The following is an 18805-nucleotide window of genomic DNA, read 5'->3' on the forward strand; positions in this document are numbered from 1 at the left end:
AAAGGATAATTCGACCCGTTGTGAATTGGACCTTTGCTTTGAAGTGAAGTGATGTGCGCCGCGCATGTTATTAAATTCACACTTGTACAGTGTTCTACTCTTGCAGAAAGGGTCGGTTGACGTTATTTTACCCCTACTGTTTGCCATTCCTGCTGTAAATGTAAAAAAGGCCAAAAGCCTCAGGACTAATTCCTATGGTGATAGGCTCTGAGAGCCAGTGATCAGACTAGAAGGGCGGGGAAGGCTAGAAATTGTCTTACAGTAGTGGATAGCCATAGCCTAATGCTCTCTAAATATGGCGCTTGCCGTCAAGGATAAACGTTCTCTTTGTGGATGGTATGTGATTTTATCAACTTTGTAATGCGAATATCACGAATAAAATATGTATTCTTCATTATAATACCAAAACGCACAGGCTACAGATTGTTAGAAAATTAATCAGATCTCTTTATTGGTATCATACAAATTCATTCAGGCATTTTCGGGTGAAAGCTTGGTCGGTGCTCCAACCTTCTGCGGAGGCGGACCAGCATCCACTGACCGCAGCCACACGCTTGTGCTTGAATTCTTTGCAGAGATTGCCCTCTAGTGGTAGTGCTTGGACAGAGCAGCGCAGGACACTGCCAGGAACTTCTCCCAGGCCGCGTGCACCTCCGGGGTGAAGGCGGCTCCCATCTTGCGGGCCAAGACGATCACCAGGCAGTTTCCAAGGAGCTGAGGGGAAATAAAATGGTTGTTAGTCAGATGGAATTCGGCAGAGAAAATTGAAGAATCATGACGTGGAGCTGCATGAGAGTTAAAGGCAGGTGATCTGCAACATTAAGGGCACGTTTCCTGTTTCATCCTTCCATTCCTTGCTCAGAGGCATAAAGCAGCTCTCATTTCATATATCAGCATGGCAGCAGTGACTAAGGGGGTGAGGCCTAGTTGTGTGGCTATCTATTGTTCTGCTGAAGCATTGCACGCAGGGGCCCAGGGCTGTTAGGGGTTCAGGGGGGGCCGGTGATGGCCGCATTTCACTCTCCCACTGGGGCACAGGGCGTCCTTGCCACACTACAGCAAGAGACAATCAACGTCCACAAGAGACTGACCAGCACTCACTGCAGAGAGTGGCTATATTTTGTAGGAGCAGGGACGAAACTGCGGCTAATGGCACGGACAAACACCACAGAGACTTACCTAATCGGTATGTATAGAGGGGAGCGCATTCACACAACACCTACCCGAGAGCACTGAAAGCCCAGGGGGCAAAGTAACAAGCCCCGTATGCCATATTTGCACCGCCATTGCGTCACTTTTGTGACGCAGCGGCGGCGCAAAGCCAACGCCATGCTGTGGGGTATTTACAACGTGACGCATCTTGAGAGATGCATCACATTGTAAAGCCCTAGGCCACATGTGGGCGTTCTGGCGCGGGGGTGGGGGGGCGATCCGGCGCAGGAACGCCTCGGAAAAGTGGCTGAGTGAAATCTACAAGATTTCACTCAGTCACTTTTACGGCCATGCTGCGTCAAAACCCTGCGCCTGCTTGAAGCAGGCGTAAGGATTGACGCAGCATGTTAGGCAGAGGGCACCGCGAGCCTTGCTGGAGCTGCGTCGCGACTCCAGCAATGCGCCGCCATTCCGCCAGAGGATGCGCCGCGCATCTGCCCATCCGTGCGCAACCGTGCGCCACATTGTAAATGCGACGCATCAGTGGTGGCGCACGGGTTGTTTGGTGTTGCAACTGTTCTGGTGCATCCCTGCTGAATAGCAGTGATGCGCCAGAAGTTGTAAATATGCCCCTAGGGTTCTAAGATTAAAGAACTGGGGGTAGAGGAAAGCAAGTAGCCACCACACCACGTGAAAATAGTCAAAGCACACAGTCTCCAGGTGACGAGGTGACACGCTCTCCTCTTGGTTCATGGTTGTCAACTTTACAGGCTCAACACAAGCAATGTGAGTTTGGGCTAATCCAGGCGTGCAGCGCCCATAGGACTCGAAGGGCTTCAGCCCCCCCCCCGCGCCCACCCCACAAAGTAATGTGTGTCAGCCAGGGCTGAGACAGCACCCCGGGCACACACACAGACAGTTTTTGAGCTGCTGTGGGGCTGGCTGGCCCCCGTCTTATTGCAGGCACACCAAGTACTTTATAGGTCGTTAAAAGACTATTTACTTGTTATTGAGGCTTTGCTGTTTTTCACCTCTGCTTAGAGCCCCTGCATCTGCACTCTGCCTCTTGCTGGAAGAATTAACCCCCCCCCCTCCTAAATTTTTATTATGATCTCACTCTCTTGGATTGCTGATGACAGACATTCTCTCTCCAAGATTCCTCAGGTTTTAGAATAAATACTGTTTTGTCCGCACCTGGAAGTTCTGAGGGTCCACGTGCAGGGTGTCCGCGTGCAGCTCGCTCAGTTTGGCCAACGTGTGCTTGATGTCATCGAGGTGGTGGACGGCTCCTCCCAGGGCGGACAGGACCTTCTTGCCATGGGCGGCAACCTTGGCATTGCCAGCGATGGCTGATGCGGAGGAGAGATCTCCGAAGCTGCTGAAGTACCTCTGGGTCCAAGGGAAGACGACCAGCACCCTAAGAATGAGAAACACGAAGAGATGGAATAGATGGATCATCTCTGCATACATCTCTGATTCACGTTTGATTCTTGCTTTATCTCTTATTAGCAAAAGCAGATAATCAAATACACAAGTGAAAACATCTACTGATCCTGAGCAGGAGCCCCACTCGCCTAGAGGAGGGGCTCCCTTAGTTGCGCCATGTGACCAAGCATCACTCTGGGGGCTGGTTTTGAGGAGGGTCCAGACTGGCTTAAGTTGCGGTTTCTGGAGTGTCCAGGGGTAAACGAAACCGAATCTTATCTGGCAGGTATTTAAGGCTGTGCCTCCAGGGGGGACGTCCTCTTTGTCTCCCTGGACCACAGCCGCAGAGTGACGGAAAACCACCCACCCACCCGGCATTGAGGTAAAGCGGGGTGGCGGAGCGCTGACAGTTAACAACGAAGGGGCATGCTCAACAAAGGAGGTTGAGTGACTGGATGGACCCCAAGACGGGGTAGGATTGATGTGTGCAATGGATTGGCGGTAAAAAAGGGGACCGGCCTGCCGGTGGTCCTCAACGCTACTGCTCAAACACGTCACTTAAGGACTGAGATGAATCTTGGGGAAACTGCCTGTGTTCAGGCACCTCGGAGGGCCGGTGCGCTATGCGGTGCCCTGGATTTCAAGTAAGGTAACTGTTTGTTGCAGCACGCTGTGGCCTGCCGGCACAAGGTGCGCAGTAGAGGTGTCAAGACTACGAACAACATAAGGCTATGCTCACCTGTGATGACAATTCTAATGTCTTGATGTATTTGATAGGTGTGTGCTGGAAAGTTTGACATTGTTCAGGTACCTCTGAGAGCCTGGGCGTTATGCCATGCTATGGTTCAGATAATGCAACTGTTTGCTGTAGCACATTGTGGCCTGCCGGCAGAATGTGCGCAGTAGTGTTTTCATGAGGATGGACAGCTTAATGCTTTGCTGAAATGTAATAATTATTTTAATATCTTAGTGCCTTTGACATGAAAATATCACTAGAGGGTGCAACATGTATATTCTGTGTATCCAAGTAGTTTACTTATATCCATGTAGTGGTTGTCTTGAATTATCCTGCTTGAAGTGAATAAAATCTACGCCCTAGACAATATAACCGCATTATGTGACTTTATGGGCGTGGCAAGAAGTGGGGTGTGATGGATGTTGGCAGTGATGGTGAGGAGTGTGTCACGTTGTGCGCACACTATAAAGATTCTCAAAGGAGCATCATGAAAAACATGACTAGAAATACTAGATCTACCCAAAAATACAGGAAAATACAGTTGACAGCAGATCTTCTAGAGTCACTGACTCTCGTCAACAGACCCCCCCTCACCCGTCTAAACCACCAAACACCTGCTTCTTCAAACTTCTTCAAACTAGCCTTTAATACACTACCTACCAAGCCAAGGTGTGAGACAACAACCCACCCTTATAATGTACGTGAGTTTACATGAGAAGCTGCAGCACTCTTCAATCATGGTGTACATGTGACCTCATGTTACACAACAACCGACCCAATTACCGTTTGACATGTTCCAAGAGAAGCTGCAGCATGCTACTATCATGGTGTGCATGGGACCCCATGTTCTGCTACAACAACCGACCCAGACAGTATTTATGAGGTTCCGTGAGAAGCTGCAGAACTACACTATCATGATGTGCATAAGAGCCCATACGCTCCAACAACCAGTGCTTTAAACGGAAAAAAATAAGTGCAGGTACTCACCAAAAGGAGCGGTGGACTGGGGGGTGGAGTGTGGGGCGGGAATAGGGGCGGAGCCAGGGGCAGCGCTAGGTTCTCAACCTTTCCAAACTTTATATGCAATATATGCAAGAAATCCAAGTGCAAAGTAAAAAAATCGGAAGTATATGTCCAATGGTTATGGCCCTAATAATAATAATAAGGGTGTGTTCAAAACCGTCTCTGAATTTTGCCATCAAAGCGTTGCATGCTGGACTTTTTAGAAACCCTTACTTATAATGAGAAAGGAGAACTACGAGTCACAGCATGCAAAAGCATTACCAGCTAAAATCCATAACTGTCTGAAAGTCTAAAGCATTCAATGGAGCTGTCTGTCCCATTTGGGTAAAACATGGTTTCCCATATGAAACAAGTGGTTTAAATGCACCAAACCGAAAAAAAATATTGTGTTGCCTTTAAAGTGTTTTTTTGTTTGAGGGTAATCGTAAAATTGGAGGCAAGGTCAGGGATTTACATTCAAGTAAAAATGCTCCATTTAAATTGCTGATGAACTAACATTTACAGTCATTTAAAACAATGGCACGCTGAAACACTGCACTGCCCTGGAGAATGCGCCCCACACCATCTCCATTAGTTTTATGGTGGACTCTCAGCTCCTAATGTGCAGGATCAAAGGGTAAACAAGACACCATGCCGCCTCGCCCATGCTGGAGGAGTGACAAAGAAGCAGGACAAGATTGCTGTGTCAAGGTAAGAAGAGATCCGGTTCTAGTGCTCCTGTGTGAACTCAGCTCAGGATTGCAAAATCACAGCTGGTCCTGTTAAAAGTGCTGCAAGGCACGAGAACATGAAGTGCACCACCTGTGTCAAAGCAAGGCCCCCCTATGAGTACTGGTACTCTCCTTGTCCTAGGAGAAGTTACGGTACTCAAGAGGCGAAAATTAAAAAGTGCCAATACCAGCCTATTTAAAGCGCTGACAACAACCAACCCCAATAGTGTGTGAGAGGCCACAAGAGAAGCTGCGGCATGCCACCATCATGGTGTGCATGGGACCCCATGTTACGCTACAACAACCAACCCCAATAGCGTGTGAGAGGCCACAAGAGAAGCTGCGGCATGCCACCATCATGGTGTGCATGGGACCCCATGTTACGCTACAACAACCAACCCCAAGAGCGTGTGAGAGGCTACAAGAGAAGCTGTGGCATGCCACCATCATGGTGTGCATGGGACCCCATGTTACGCTACAACAACCAACCCCAATAGCGTATGAAAGGCTACAAGAGAAGCTGCGGCATTCCACTATCATGGTGTGCATGGGACCCCATGTTACGCTACAACAACCAACCCCAATAGCGTGTGAGAGGCCACAAGAGAAGCTGCGGCATGCCACCATCATGGTGTGCATGGGACCCCATGTTACGCTACAACAACCAACCCCAAGAGCGTGTGAGAGGCTACAAGAGAAGCTGTGGCATGCCACCATCATGGTGTGCATGGGACCCCATGTTACGCTACAACAACCAACCCCAATAGCGTGTGAAAGGCTACAAGAGAAGCTGCGGCATTCCACTATCATGGTGTGCATGGGACCCCATGTTACGCTACAACAACCAACCCCAATAGCGTGTGAGAGGCCACAAGAGAAGCTGCGGCATGCCACCATCATGGTGTGCATGGGAACCCATGTTACGCTACAACAACCAACCCCAATAGAGTGTCAGGGCTTCCAAGAGAAACTGCAGCATGCCACCATCATGGTGTGCATGGGAGCCCATGTTACGCTACAACAACCAACCCCAATAGTGTGTGAGAGGACACAAGAGAAGCTGCGGCATGCCACCATCATGGTGTGCATGGGAGCCCATGTTACGCTACAACAACCAACCCCAATAGCATGTGAGAGGCCACAAGAGAAGCTGCGGCATGCCACGATCATGGTGTACATGGGACCCCATGTTACGCTACAACAACCAACCCCAATAGAGTATCAGGGGTTCCAAGAGAAGCTTCAGCATGCTACTATCATGGTGTGCACAGGACCCCATGTTACACTACAACAACCAACCCCAATAGAGTGTCAGGGGTTCCAAGAGAAGCTGCGGCATGCCACCATCATGGTGTGCATGGGAGCCCATGTTATGCTACAACAACCAACCCCAATAGAGTGTCAGGGGTTCCAAGAGAAGCTGCGGCATGCCACCATCATGGTGTGCATGTGATCCCATCTCTGGCTACAACTGCCAACCCTGATAGTACACACGAGGCTCTATGAGCAGCTGCAGCCCTCCACCCTCTAAGTGTACCATGTTAGGCTAAAATACCCAACCCCAGCAGGAGATAGTAAAGGCCACAGCTCCCATGGTGGACTGGGAAGCCTGCAATGCATGGACGTCATGTGATTGCAGCCACCAACAATTACAGCGCCGCATTCCCAGCGTGTACGTGAGAATCTACTGAACTGCACTCTGCTGCTTCCATGATGCTCGTGACACTCCATCTCACACAACAGCACTTTCCTTTTAATGATGTCCATGAGAATCACCCCGAGACCACAGCATCGTGTCCGCGTTGTACATAGGAATACAACTCACCCTACAAATGTTGTCCTTCTTTATGTACATGTAAGTCAGTCTGAGGGTATCACATACACCCCTTGTGACGTATTTCCGTACAGCACTGCATCCTCTTAATGTAAATGAGATTCCATCTGAGGATACAGTTCTTCTTACAAAGGTTATTTATGAGTCAAATTCTGATGCGTCAGAGCCAGAACCGAATTATGTACATGAGAAGATCATCGGGTGCCAGTTATGGAAAGGGAATCCGCTCCCTCTAAGACATGAGGAAGGCCAGCTTTATTGTGAAAGTACCCGAAACCTTTGTGTTACAAGATCTTGCATGATTCGATCTGCCCATCAGGGGTCCATGGATGAACTCAAAGAAGGAAGCAGTCAAGAAAGCACGGTCTCACTCTATAAAACCTCAGCAAAATAGTATAAAACCCACCCTCATGATCTACATTGAGCTCCAATCAATTTTACAAAATGCGACCTTCACCACCTACGAGGCGCTACGTCAGACCACAATAAAGATACTGATGTAATACTCAGGGAATGTGAAGCGAGTAAAATAGTAGAAAGAGAAGAAATACATCAGCGGGGAATGGTGGGAAGTTATACTTCGCAGTAATACCTGGCCAGGGTTTCTTGCCCATCAGCCGCCGCGTCCACCTGCGCCCACACTGAGGTGATGGCGGCCTTCTCTTCTGCTGTCCACTGGACCATCTTTGCTGGCGGTGCTGGGAGGTTTGTTGAGTCAGAGTCTGCTGCTGGAAGCTGCTGCTGCTGAAGACTTCTGAGATCCCAGAGATTTATATGGCCGGCGGCCAAGACCCACCCAGGGTGGCCCGTTCTGCTGAGTCACGCCGGACCCTCTTATCTTTCATGCCAGGCTTCCCCACACCCACCACGCAAACCTTTCTGACGTCTTCTCAGAAACTGTGCAGTTTTGTATGATTTTGCTTCGCGCCACAATTCTAACACAAAATAACAATCTTTGTATGTTACTTCTACAGATTCAAGTGTTTGGAAGGACATAGGTATGTGTTCTTCGTCCAGCATCATTTTGTGGAAATACCCCACGTTTACCCAAGCCTTAATTACAGAGCCCCCCGGTTTACTTTTGCTTCGATCCTATAACGTTAGGTTCCACTCTAATCAAATTCATCCAATTTATAACTTGTATGCAGCATATTTCTCTGCGAGTTTTCCGTTTGTGCAGCTTTTCAATGCATAATACCAAATATGTTCAGATTTTTTTCTGTGCAATGTTACTTTTTGAGAAATGTCCCGGCATTATGCATGAAAGGTGGTGAATGCTGGAGGAGTGAACCATGCATCTCTCAGGTGGTGAATGCTGGAGGAGTGAACCATGCATCTCTTAGGTGGTGAATGCTGGAGGTGTGAACCATGCATCTCTCAGGTGGTGAATGTTGGAGGAGTGAACCATGCATCTCTCAGGTGGTGAATGCTGGAGGAGTGAACCATGCAGCTCTCAGGTGGTGAATGCTGCGAGGTATAACCATGCAGCTCTCAGGTGGTGAATGCTGGAGGAGTGAACCATGCATCTCTCAGGTGGTGAATGTTGGAGGAGTGAACCATGCATCTCTCAGGTGGTGAATGCTGGAGGAGTGAACCATGCAGCTCTCAGGTGGTGAATGTTGCAAGGTATAACCATGCATCTCTCAGGTGGTGAATGTTGGAGGAGTGAACCATGCATCTCTCAGGTGGTGAATGTTGGAGGAGTGAACCATGCATCTCTCAGGTGGTGAATGCTGGAGGAGTGAACCATGCAGCTCTCAGGTGGTGAATGCTGTGAGGTATAACCATGCAGCTCTCTGGTGGTGAATGCTGCGAGGTATAACCATGCAGCTCTCAGGTGGTGAATGCTGGAGGAGTGAACCATGCATCTCTCAGGTGGTGAATGTTGGAGGAGTGAACCATGCATCTCTCAGGTGGTGAATGTTGGAGGAGTGAACCATGCATCTCTCAGGTGGTGAATGCTGGAGGAGTGAACCATGCAGCTCTCAGGTGGTGAATGCTGCGAGGTATAACCATGCATCTCTCAGGTGGTGAATGTTGGAGGAGTGAACCATGCATCTCTCAGGTGGTGAATGTTGGAGGAGTGAACCATGCATCTCTCAGGTGGTGAATGCTGGAGGAGTGAACCATGCAGCTCTCAGGTGGTGAATGCTGCGAGGTATAACCATGCAGCTCTCAGGTGGTGAATGATGGAGGAGTGAACCATGCATCTCTCAGGTGGTGAATGTTGGAGGAGTGAACCGTGCATCTCTCAGGTGGTGAATGTTGGAGGAGTGAACCATGCAGCTCTCAGGTGGTGAATGTTGGAGGAGTGAACCATGCATCTCTCAGGTGGTGAATGCTGGAGGAGTGAACCATGCAGCTCTCAGGTGGTGAATGCTGCGAGGTATAACCATGCAGCTCTCAGGTGGTGAATGATGGAGGAGTGAACCATGCATCTCTCAGGTGGTGAATGTTGGAGGAGTGAACCGTGCATCTCTCAGGTGGTGAATGCTGGAGGAGTGAACCATGCAGCTCTCAGGTGGTGAATGCTGCGAGGTTTAACCATGCAGCTCTCAGGTGGTGAATGCTGTGAGGTATAACCATGCATCTCTAAGGTGGTGAATGCTGGAGGGGTATAACCAGGCAGCTCTCTGGTGGTGAATGCTGGAGGGGTATAACCATGCAGCTCTCTGGTGGTGAATGCTGCGAGGTATAACCATGCAGCTCTCTGGTGGTGAATGCTGTGGGGGTATAACCACGCAGCTCTCTGGTGGTGAATGCTGCGAGGTATAACCATGCAGCTCTCAAGTGGTGAATGCTGGAGGGGTATAGCCATGCAGCTCTCAGGTGGTGAATGCTGTGGGGGTGTAACCATGCAGCTCTCAGGTGGTGAATGCTGGAGGGGTATAGCCATGCAGCTCTCGGGTGGTGAATGTTGCGATGTATAACCATGCAGCTCTCAGGTGGTGAATGCTGTGAGGTATAACCATGCAGGTCTCTGGTGGTGAATGCTGCGAGGTATAACCATGCAGCTCTCTGGTGGTGAATGCTGCGAGGTATAACCATGCAGCTCTCAGGTGGTGAATGTTGTGGGGGTATAACCATGCATCTCTCAGGTGGTGAATGCTGCGAGGTATAACCATGCAGCTCTCAGGTGGTGAATGCTGTGGGGGTATAACCATGCATCTCTCAGGTGGTGAATGCTGAGGGGGTATAACCATGCATCTCTCAGGTGGTGAATGCTGCGAGGTATAACCCTGCAGCTCTCAGGTGGTGAATGCTGGAGGGGTATAACCATGCAGCTCTCAGGTGGTGAATGTTGTGGGGGTATAACCATGCATCTCTCAGGTGGTGAATGCTGCGAGGTATAACCATGCAGCTCTCAGGTGGTGAATGCTGTGGGGGTATAACCATGCATCTCTCAGGTGGTGAATGCTGTGGGGGTATAACCATGCAGCTCTCAGGTGGTGAATGTTGTTGGGGTATAACCATGCAGCTCTCAGGTGGTGAATGCTGTGGGGGTATAACCTTGCAGCTCTCAGTTGGTGAATGCTGGAGGGCTATAACCATGCAGCTCTCCAGGTGGTGAATGTTGCCAGGTATAGCCATGCAGCTCTCAGGTGGTGAATGCTGTGGGGGTATAGCCATGCAGCTCTCAGGTGGTGAATGCTGTGGGGGTATAACCATGCATCTCTCAGGTGGTGAATGCTGCGAGGTATAACCATGCAGCTCTCAGGTGGTGAATGCTGTGGGGGTATAACCATGCATCTCTCAGGTGGTGAATGCTGAGGGGGTATAACCATGCATCTCTCAGGTGGTGAATGCTGCGAGGTATAACCCTGCAGCTCTCAGGTGGTGAATGCTGGAGGGGTATAACCATGCAGCTCTCAGGTGGTGAATGTTGTGGGGGTATAACCATGCATCTCTCAGGTGGTGAATGCTGCGAGGTATAACCATGCAGCTCTCAGGTGGTGAATGCTGTGGGGGTATAACCATGCATCTCTCAGGTGGTGAATGCTGTGGGGGTATAACCATGCAGCTCTCAGGTGGTGAATGTTGTTGGGGTATAACCATGCAGCTCTCAGGTGGTGAATGCTGTGGGGGTATAACCTTGCAGCTCTCAGTTGGTGAATGCTGGAGGGCTATAACCATGCAGCTCTCCAGGTGGTGAATGTTGCCAGGTATAGCCATGCAGCTCTCAGGTGGTGAATGCTGTGGGGGTATAGCCATGCAGCTCTCAGGTGGTGAATGCTGTGGGAATAAAGCCATGCAGCTCTCAGGTGGTGAATGCTGTGAGGGTATAGCCATGCAGCTCTCAGGGGGTGAATGCTGGAGGGGTATAACCATGCAGGTCTCTGGTGGTGAATGCTGCGAGGTATAGCCTTGCAGTACTCAGGTGATGAATGCTGTGTGGTATAACCATGCAGCTCTCAGGTGGTGAATTCTGGAAGGAATAGCCATGCGGCGCTCACATAGTGAATGCTGCGAGGTATAACCATGCAGCTCTCAGGTGGTGAATGCTGTGGGGGTATAACCATGCAGCTCTCAGGTGGTGAATGCTGCGAGGTATAACCATGCAGCTCTCAGGTGGTGACTGCTGTGGGTGTATAACCATGCAGCTCTCCAGGTGGTGAATGCTGTGAGGTATAACCATGCAGCTCTCTGGTGGTGAATACTGCGAGGTATAACCATGCAGTTCTCAGGTGGTGAATGCTGTGGGGGTATAACCATGCAGCTCTCAGGTGGTGAATGCTGGAGGGGTATAACCATGCAGCTCTCAGGTGGTGAATGTTGTGGGGGTATAACCATGCATCTCTCAGGTGGTGAATGCTGCGAGGTATAACCATGCAGCTCTCAGGTGGTGAATGCTGTGGGGGTATAACCATGCAGCTCTCAGGTGGTGAATGCTGTGGGGGTATAACCATGCAGCTCTCAGGTGGTGAATGCTGGAGGGGTATAACCATGCAGCTCTCAGGTGGTGAATGTTGTGGGGGTATAACCATGCATCTCTCAGGTGGTGAATGCTGTGGGGGTATAACCTTGCAGCTCTCAGTTGGTGAATGCTGGAGGGCTATAACCATGCAGCTCTCCAGGTGGTGAATGGTGGGGGGGCCATAACAATGCCGCTCTCAGGTGGTGAATGTTGCCAGGTATAGCCATGCAGCTCTCAGGTGGTGAATGCTGTGGGGGTATAGCCGTGCAGCTCTCAGGTGGTGAATGCTGTGGGAATAAAGCCATGCAGCTCTCAGGTGGTGAATGCTGTGAGGGTATAGCCATGCAGCTCTCAGGGGGTGAATGCTGGAGGGGTATAACCATGCAGGTCTCTGGTGGTGAATGCTGCGAGGTATAGCCTTGCAGTTCTCAGGTGATGAATGCTGTGTGGTATAACCTTGCAGCTCTCAGGTGGTGAATTCTGGAAGGAATAGCCATGCGGCGCTCACATAGTGAATGCTGCGAGGTATAACCATGCAGCTCTCAGGTGGTGAATGCTGTGGGGGTATAACCATGCAGCTCTCAGGTGGTGAATGCTGTGGGTGTATAACCATGCAGCTCTCAGGTGGTGACTGCTGTGGGTGTATAACCATGCAGCTCTCCAGGTGGTGAATGCTGTGAGGTATAACCATGCAGCTCTCTGGTGGTGAATACTGCGAGGTATAACCATGCAGTTCTCAGGTGGTGAATGCTGTGGGGGTATAACCATGCAGCTCTCAGGTGGTGAATGCTGGAGGGGTATAACCATGCAGCTCTCAGGTGGTGAATGTTGTGGGGGTATAACCATGCATCTCTCAGGTGGTGAATGCTGCGAGGTGTAACCATGCAGCTCTCAGGTGGTGAATGCTGTGGGGGTATAACCATGCATCTCTCAGGTGGTGAATGCTGTGGGGGTATAACCATGCAGCTCTCAGGTGGTGAATGTTGTTGGGGTATAACCATGCAGCTCTCAGGTGGTGAATGCTGTGGGGGTATAAACTTGCAGCTCTCAGTTGGTGAATGCTGGAGGGCTATAACCATGCAGCTCTCCAGGTGGTGAATGGTGGGGGGGCCATAACAATGCCGCTCTCAGGTGGTGAATGTTGCCAGGTATAGCCATGCAGCTCTCAGGTGGTGAATGCTGTGGGGGTATAGCCATGCAGCTCTCAGGTGGTGAATGCTGTGGGAATAAAGCCATGCAGCTCTCAGGTGGTGAATGCTGTGAGGGTATAGCCATGCAGCTCTCAGGGGGTGAATGCTGGAGGGGTATAACCATGCAGGTCTCTGGTGGTGAATGCTGCGAGGTATAGCCTTGCAGTTCTCAGGTGATGAATGCTGTGTGGTATAATCATGCAGCTCTCAGGTGGTGAATTCTGGAAGGAATAGCCATGCGGCGCTCACATAGTGAATGCTGCGAGGTATAACCATGCAGCTCTCAGGTGGTGAATGCTGTGGGGGTATAAACATGCAGCTCTCAGGTGGTGAATGCTGCGAGGTATAACCATGCAGCTCTCTGGTGGTGAATACTGCGAGGTATAACCATGCAGTTCTCAGGTGGTGAATGCTGTGGGGGTATAACCATGCAGCTCTCAGGTGGTGAATGCTGTGGGTGTATAACCATGCAGCTCTCAGGTGGTGACTACTGTGGGTGTATAACCATGCAGCTCTCCAGGTGGTGAATGCTGTGAGGTATAACCATGCAGCTAGCTGGTGGTGAATGCTGTGAGGTATAACCATGCAGCTAGCTGGTGGTGAATGCTGCAAGGTATAACCATGCAGCTAGCTGGTGGTGAATGCTGCGAGGTATAACCATGCAGCTCTCCAGGTGGTGAATGCTGCGAGGTATAACCATGCAGCTCTCTGGTGGTGAATGCTGCGAGGTATAACCATGCAGCTCTCAGGGTGCTCAATGTTGTAGGTAAGAATAACCATGCAGGTCACAGTGTATTACCCTATAGCTCTCAGGAGGTGAATGCTACAATGCTATACCCCTCAGTGCAGGAGGTAAATGTTGTGGTGGTGAGAACATGCAGCTCATATGTTTTAAATGCTGTAGGTGTATAACCATACAGCTTTCAGGGCAGTGAATTTTGTACGGGCGTAACCATACATCTCTCAGGTGTTTAATGCTGTCAGGGTACAAGCCTGCAGCTCTCTCGTGGTCAATGTGTCAGGATATAAGCATGCCACTTCCTGATGGTGAATTTTACAAGGGTATGAACGTGCAGATGTCAAGGCGATGAATAATTTCGGGGTAAAAACATGTATCTGCCAGGTAGTGTGTGTTGTTGGGGTGAGTAACCTTTCACCTCAGAGGTTGTGAATACTGTAAGTGTATGTAACATTAAGTAGTGGATTTTTACAAACACTATAATGCGTAGGTCACTGTAATGTGGTCTTACTAATTGTCTTTGTCTTAAAAATGCTTATTCTTTAGACAACGAAGGGTAACTCACAGTGTAAACAAACAAAACAATTGAAACTAACCCAATCCAAAATGGCTGTCAATTTGTAGCAAGTGGGTGCATGTCGACCGTAGACTTAATACACACACATAAAGCTCAGGATAATAGGAATTGTATTGAGTACACTTCTGTTTTATCCCTGTGATGCCGAATAGTAATATATATAAAAAATCATAAAAATGCGAGCGCGCCCGCATGAGTAGTGCTTCCGGGTCATGTTTGCTCGATAAAAAATTATAACGCGGCACAAATAATAAATAACACAGAGGTGAACCTCTACTTCCAGTTTTTGTTCATAAATAGAAACGTATTATATTAACGTGGAATAACTTGGATATAAAAATCTCAAGGCCAAAAATCCACTTCCAGGTTAATCCCGGAAGAGCGAGTACTTAACCCAGGCCGGTATCCGGTGAATTATTTACCCGGATGACGCGGAACACGGAGGAGCAGGGAGGCCGACTCACAAGAAACTGGTAAGCGAGCGAGTAGATGCTAGCAATTAGCTTCGGAGGTAGCGGTTCAAATCCGGTCCTTTATTTATTGATTTAATATCTGTTAAACCACAGGAAGGTAGTAACAGCGCCTAACAGACCATGCCGCATTTTGTCCAGTTAAGCCCAATAAAGGGGAACTTTCCAAGTGTTTTTGTTAATACTTTGTATAATACAGCCAGTAAAACACGGAGCTAGGAGGAAGTTTAAAATATGGCATTTATCTACATCGAACTGAACTTACTTGACTATGTAGATTATAAATATAAATATCATGAGTGACCCATAAGTTTACAGTGGTTTATTACAACACGTTAACTTTACCCTAACAGGTTTTATCAAAAACCAAAGAATACAGCGTTAATGTGAAAAAAGCTGTTTGACCCTAAAGGCAAAAAGGACGTGAGGCAATCTTCTATATTTACTCTGAGAGATCCGGTGGCTCCTCCGGTGTTCTTCACCGTGCATTATAAGTGAGATCAGGTAATATGCATGGCATAAAAATAAGTTGAATTAGGGGCGAAGTGGATAAAAATGTCAACTAAAAATTATTCTCAATATTTATTCCTTCATTAAGGCCATTGAGCAAAAGTGAAGGCACAGACGACTCTTATTGATTTTGAAGTCTCTCTCAATGTCCAAAAGAGAATATCAACAGGTACAGATTTTGATTAGCATGGACAAATTTTTTTATAAAGTAGGGTATTTGAAGACCTAAATGTGTTAAAGAAATAATGTTGGTTTATTAATTCAAAGCAACTGAAAATAGTCTGTCCATAAGCGCATCCCTAGAATAACAGGTAGTAAAAAATGATATGTCCCTAGATACACCAGTTAGTATACCTAAATGTTTTAAACATGATAATGTGTTATAAATAATAGTGTCTAAAATGATGTTTTTAAATTTTTAGATTACTTAAGAAACTGTCAAAGTGTCCTGAAGAAGGTGTAAATATTTGAAACTCACACCGAAACGCAGCGTCGACCCTTTGTACTTTGACCTCTTTATGTGTTCATTTTTATTGTTTTTATCTAGAGTGTAACCCCTAGTGGGAGGTATTTTAATAAATTTTGTTAACACTTTCATTCCTCTGGTGTGTTTACCTGTTTACCTGTTTATAGATAGATGTCTATTTTAAATCAAAATATATTGTTTCACTTGGGATGGTGCTTGATATATAGTTTTCCTACATGTTCAAGAGTGGCTATTATCTTAAGGACCCACATGTGATTAGGTTTTGTGCTGATATTGGTATTTTCTAGCTAGGACTCTTGACTTTAACAGAGTCTTTTACGAAAATCACAGGTCTACCGTTTCTAATTGCAGTGTATTACCATGCAGCATTACAAATAAACCAGTTGTGTAATGTGGTGGGGGTATAACTATGCAGCTGTCAGGTGGTGAATGCTGTAGGTCACAAACATGCAGTTCTCAAGGTGGTGTATCTTGTAAGAGCATAAATGCAGCTTCTATATTGATGTAAGCGAGAGGGGTACAACTATGTGGCTCCTAGCTGGCAAATTCTGGGGGGATATCAAAGGCACGTTCTGATAGAGAATGTGGTAGTGGTATTACAATGCAGCGGTTGGTGGTGAATGCTGTATGGGTATGATTGCATAGGTCTTCGTGTGATGACATATATGTATACAACTCCCACAGTGCTGAATACATCTCTCAGTGTGATGAATACTGTAATATATAAACATATAGCTCTCAAGTGACGAATAGTATAATGGTTTAACCGAGCAGTACCCTTTTCCATATCTGCGCTCCCTCTGCAGGGCACATTCTGTCACTTTTGCACACTCCACTCTTAGTAAAGAGCATGTTCCTTGCCTCAGAAAACACTGGAATCAATCCCAAAAGCATCCACATAAATGGGGAGCCCCCTGGTTACTCTTGAACACACGAGGCACTCCAGAGAGCACCCACTCATGTTGCAGATCAGCCCAGCCCACTCCGCAGAGCTGCACTCGGTCTCCGGAGCACGACGGCCTTCACAAATAGGCATTTTTGGCAGGACCACCATTGTTTTTTAGAGCACCCCAATTACCTTTTTGGAGCACCTCTTTGTACATTGTGAGGCCACCCAGATGTTCCTTTCGACTGCAGCTTCCCTAATTCGTAGTAGCATAGGCTGCTCTCACTTTTGACGGCATTCCACTAACTTCTGACACAACTACTGCCAAGCCACTTCCAATACCTCAGAGACTCCGGTCCACCCACTCCTCAAAGACAAAGTAATGACTATGAGCAGAGGTGGTAGGTCATGGTCGTCTACGGTACCTCAGCCCCAGCAAAAACGTATTTATGTGCTCTCATTAAGTATGACGTGACCTGTACACGTCACTGGAAGAATAATAGAAATGCTTTCACCTTCCGGCTACACCGTAACGTAGCTAGGCCTTTTGCCGTCCGTGGTGGTCCCAGACTTTGCCACCCCCTGGCAGCCGTAAAGGCTGGGGGGGGTCTGCTGGGGATCAATTCCAGCCTTTGCCACCCCGTACAGGCTACGGGTAAGAGTGGGTGGGGGGGCGCACCCCTAAAACACATACCACCTGGGGCTACGCCACTGCTGCTACACGGAGTCTTGCCATGCACTGGACGCTTTCAAGAAAAAACTTGTAGTGATGTTAGGGGATTAGCATATGCAAAGTAGGCAGAAAAGACACCTAATTGGAAGCAATTAGAAGATCTTATCAGAGTGCTAACACTATTACCGTAAACAAATACTCTTAAAGCCCTTGTTTTACTTATTAAAAGCTCATCTTTTCAGTTGTACCAACCAAGTATATCCGCTTTGTTTTAGAAAATGACTTTGATACTCATTATAAGTAGCTGATAAAAAATCCTGTTATTTCGCTGCTGTAGAATTACTATTATTAAGGGTGCTGGTAATTCCATAGCCGGGGGCATTAATGGTAATTGTGAGTTTTTGTGTAATAACATGCAGAAATTAGACTTACTGTTCAGAACAGCAAAGACCTTACGCCTTTCTTCAAAACCTATAATTCTGAATAGGGTGGTAAATCAAGGTACAGGATCAGCCAAAATTATTACACCACTCATGAGGGCCTTTGTGTCACCTTAATGCTCACCTCCCCCCCTTAATAGGTGGAAAAATGTGTAAGTAAACTTATTTTGCTTTCTTCTTTTCACATTTCCGCATTTGATAACATCTAAATTATTTTATGTTTTTGTATAGTGCATACATAAACTGTGGCTTCAGCTCATTAATCTAAGAATGACGTGGGATGCAGGTGTTGGTCATTTTTTATGAATTTTACATCAATAAATAACCGTTGTTGTGCTCATCTCTAAACTAGACAAACAGTGCCACCATGTGTCAGTTTGTCATAAGTGCCTGTGTTGACAATTAAACGCTGGTACCGAGCACTGGAAACCACTGGCTCAAATTAACGACTGGTGACCACACAATATCATTATACTTTGTCTAGTCTAATTAATCCCTACTTAATTTTAGCACTTGTTCCCTGCCGTTCAGTTCAAGATAGGGGAGCTTGGGTGACCGGGACTTGTTAGCTGGCGTTCTCACAAATTTAGCAAATTTGTGTTTCATACCTTTTTTAAGGTGCTGGGAGTCTGATCCATTCCCATGTTTTTTCAATTGCTACTCTGGACTGGGAGTCAGGTCATCTGGGCAGTGCTCTGCATCTGACCTCGATGTCAATATAATTGACATTGCTGGGACCCCACCATTAAATTTGCAAGGTAAGAGACCATGAATGGCTACCCTGGTGTACTACTGAAGGGGCGAGAGAGGGTCTGTTAACTTGAAGGGACAATGGGGCATTCACGTTTTTGCCACTTTGATCAACAAGGGTCTCTCAACTGCAGATGTTGATAATTATTCATAAGCTATGTAGAGAGCTTTCTGGATGATTCCTGTAGCTTCCACATCTCATAGTAGGTTGTTTTTCCTCTGTTTTCGGTAACCAGCGACATGGCCTCCCAACCCTTTTTTTTTCTTTCTCTCATGTGAGAATATCTT

At 47.7% G+C, this 18805-nt stretch overlaps 1 protein-coding gene across 1 annotated transcript; it reads right to left on the reverse strand.

Moving 5' to 3' along the window:
- Window positions 1-565: 565 nt before the first annotated feature.
- Window positions 566-7628, reverse strand: LOC144766871 (hemoglobin subunit beta-3-like). The gene is made up of 3 exons (XM_078650582.1): window positions 7473-7628; window positions 2347-2569; window positions 566-714 (listed from the first exon to the last, which is right to left on the reverse strand). Exons 1-3 carry the CDS (start codon window positions 7562-7564, stop codon window positions 586-588), a joined length of 444 nt encoding a protein of 147 aa, XP_078506708.1. The 5' UTR covers window positions 7565-7628; the 3' UTR covers window positions 566-585.
- Between the last annotated feature and the right edge of the window lie 11177 nt (window positions 7629-18805).

This window comes from Lissotriton helveticus, chromosome 7 (genome assembly GCF_964261635.1).
Source record: "Lissotriton helveticus chromosome 7, aLisHel1.1, whole genome shotgun sequence".
NCBI classification, from domain to species: domain Eukaryota; kingdom Metazoa; phylum Chordata; class Amphibia; order Caudata; family Salamandridae; genus Lissotriton; species Lissotriton helveticus.

Bases quoted from the DNA above. Each gene is read 5' to 3' on its own strand.
- LOC144766871 (XM_078650582.1), bottom strand. From the start codon at position 7,564: ATGGTCCAGTGGACAGCAGAAGAGAAGGCCGCCATCACCTCAGTGTGG. The intron at 2,570-7,472 runs GTATTACTGCGA...TCTCATTCTTAG, and splicing joins GGGCAAGAAACCCTGGCCAG to GGTGCTGGTCGTCTTCCCTT. The intron at 715-2,346 runs GTGCGGACAAAA...ATTTCCCCTCAG, and splicing joins TGGACCCTCAGAACTTCCAG to CTCCTTGGAAACTGCCTGGT.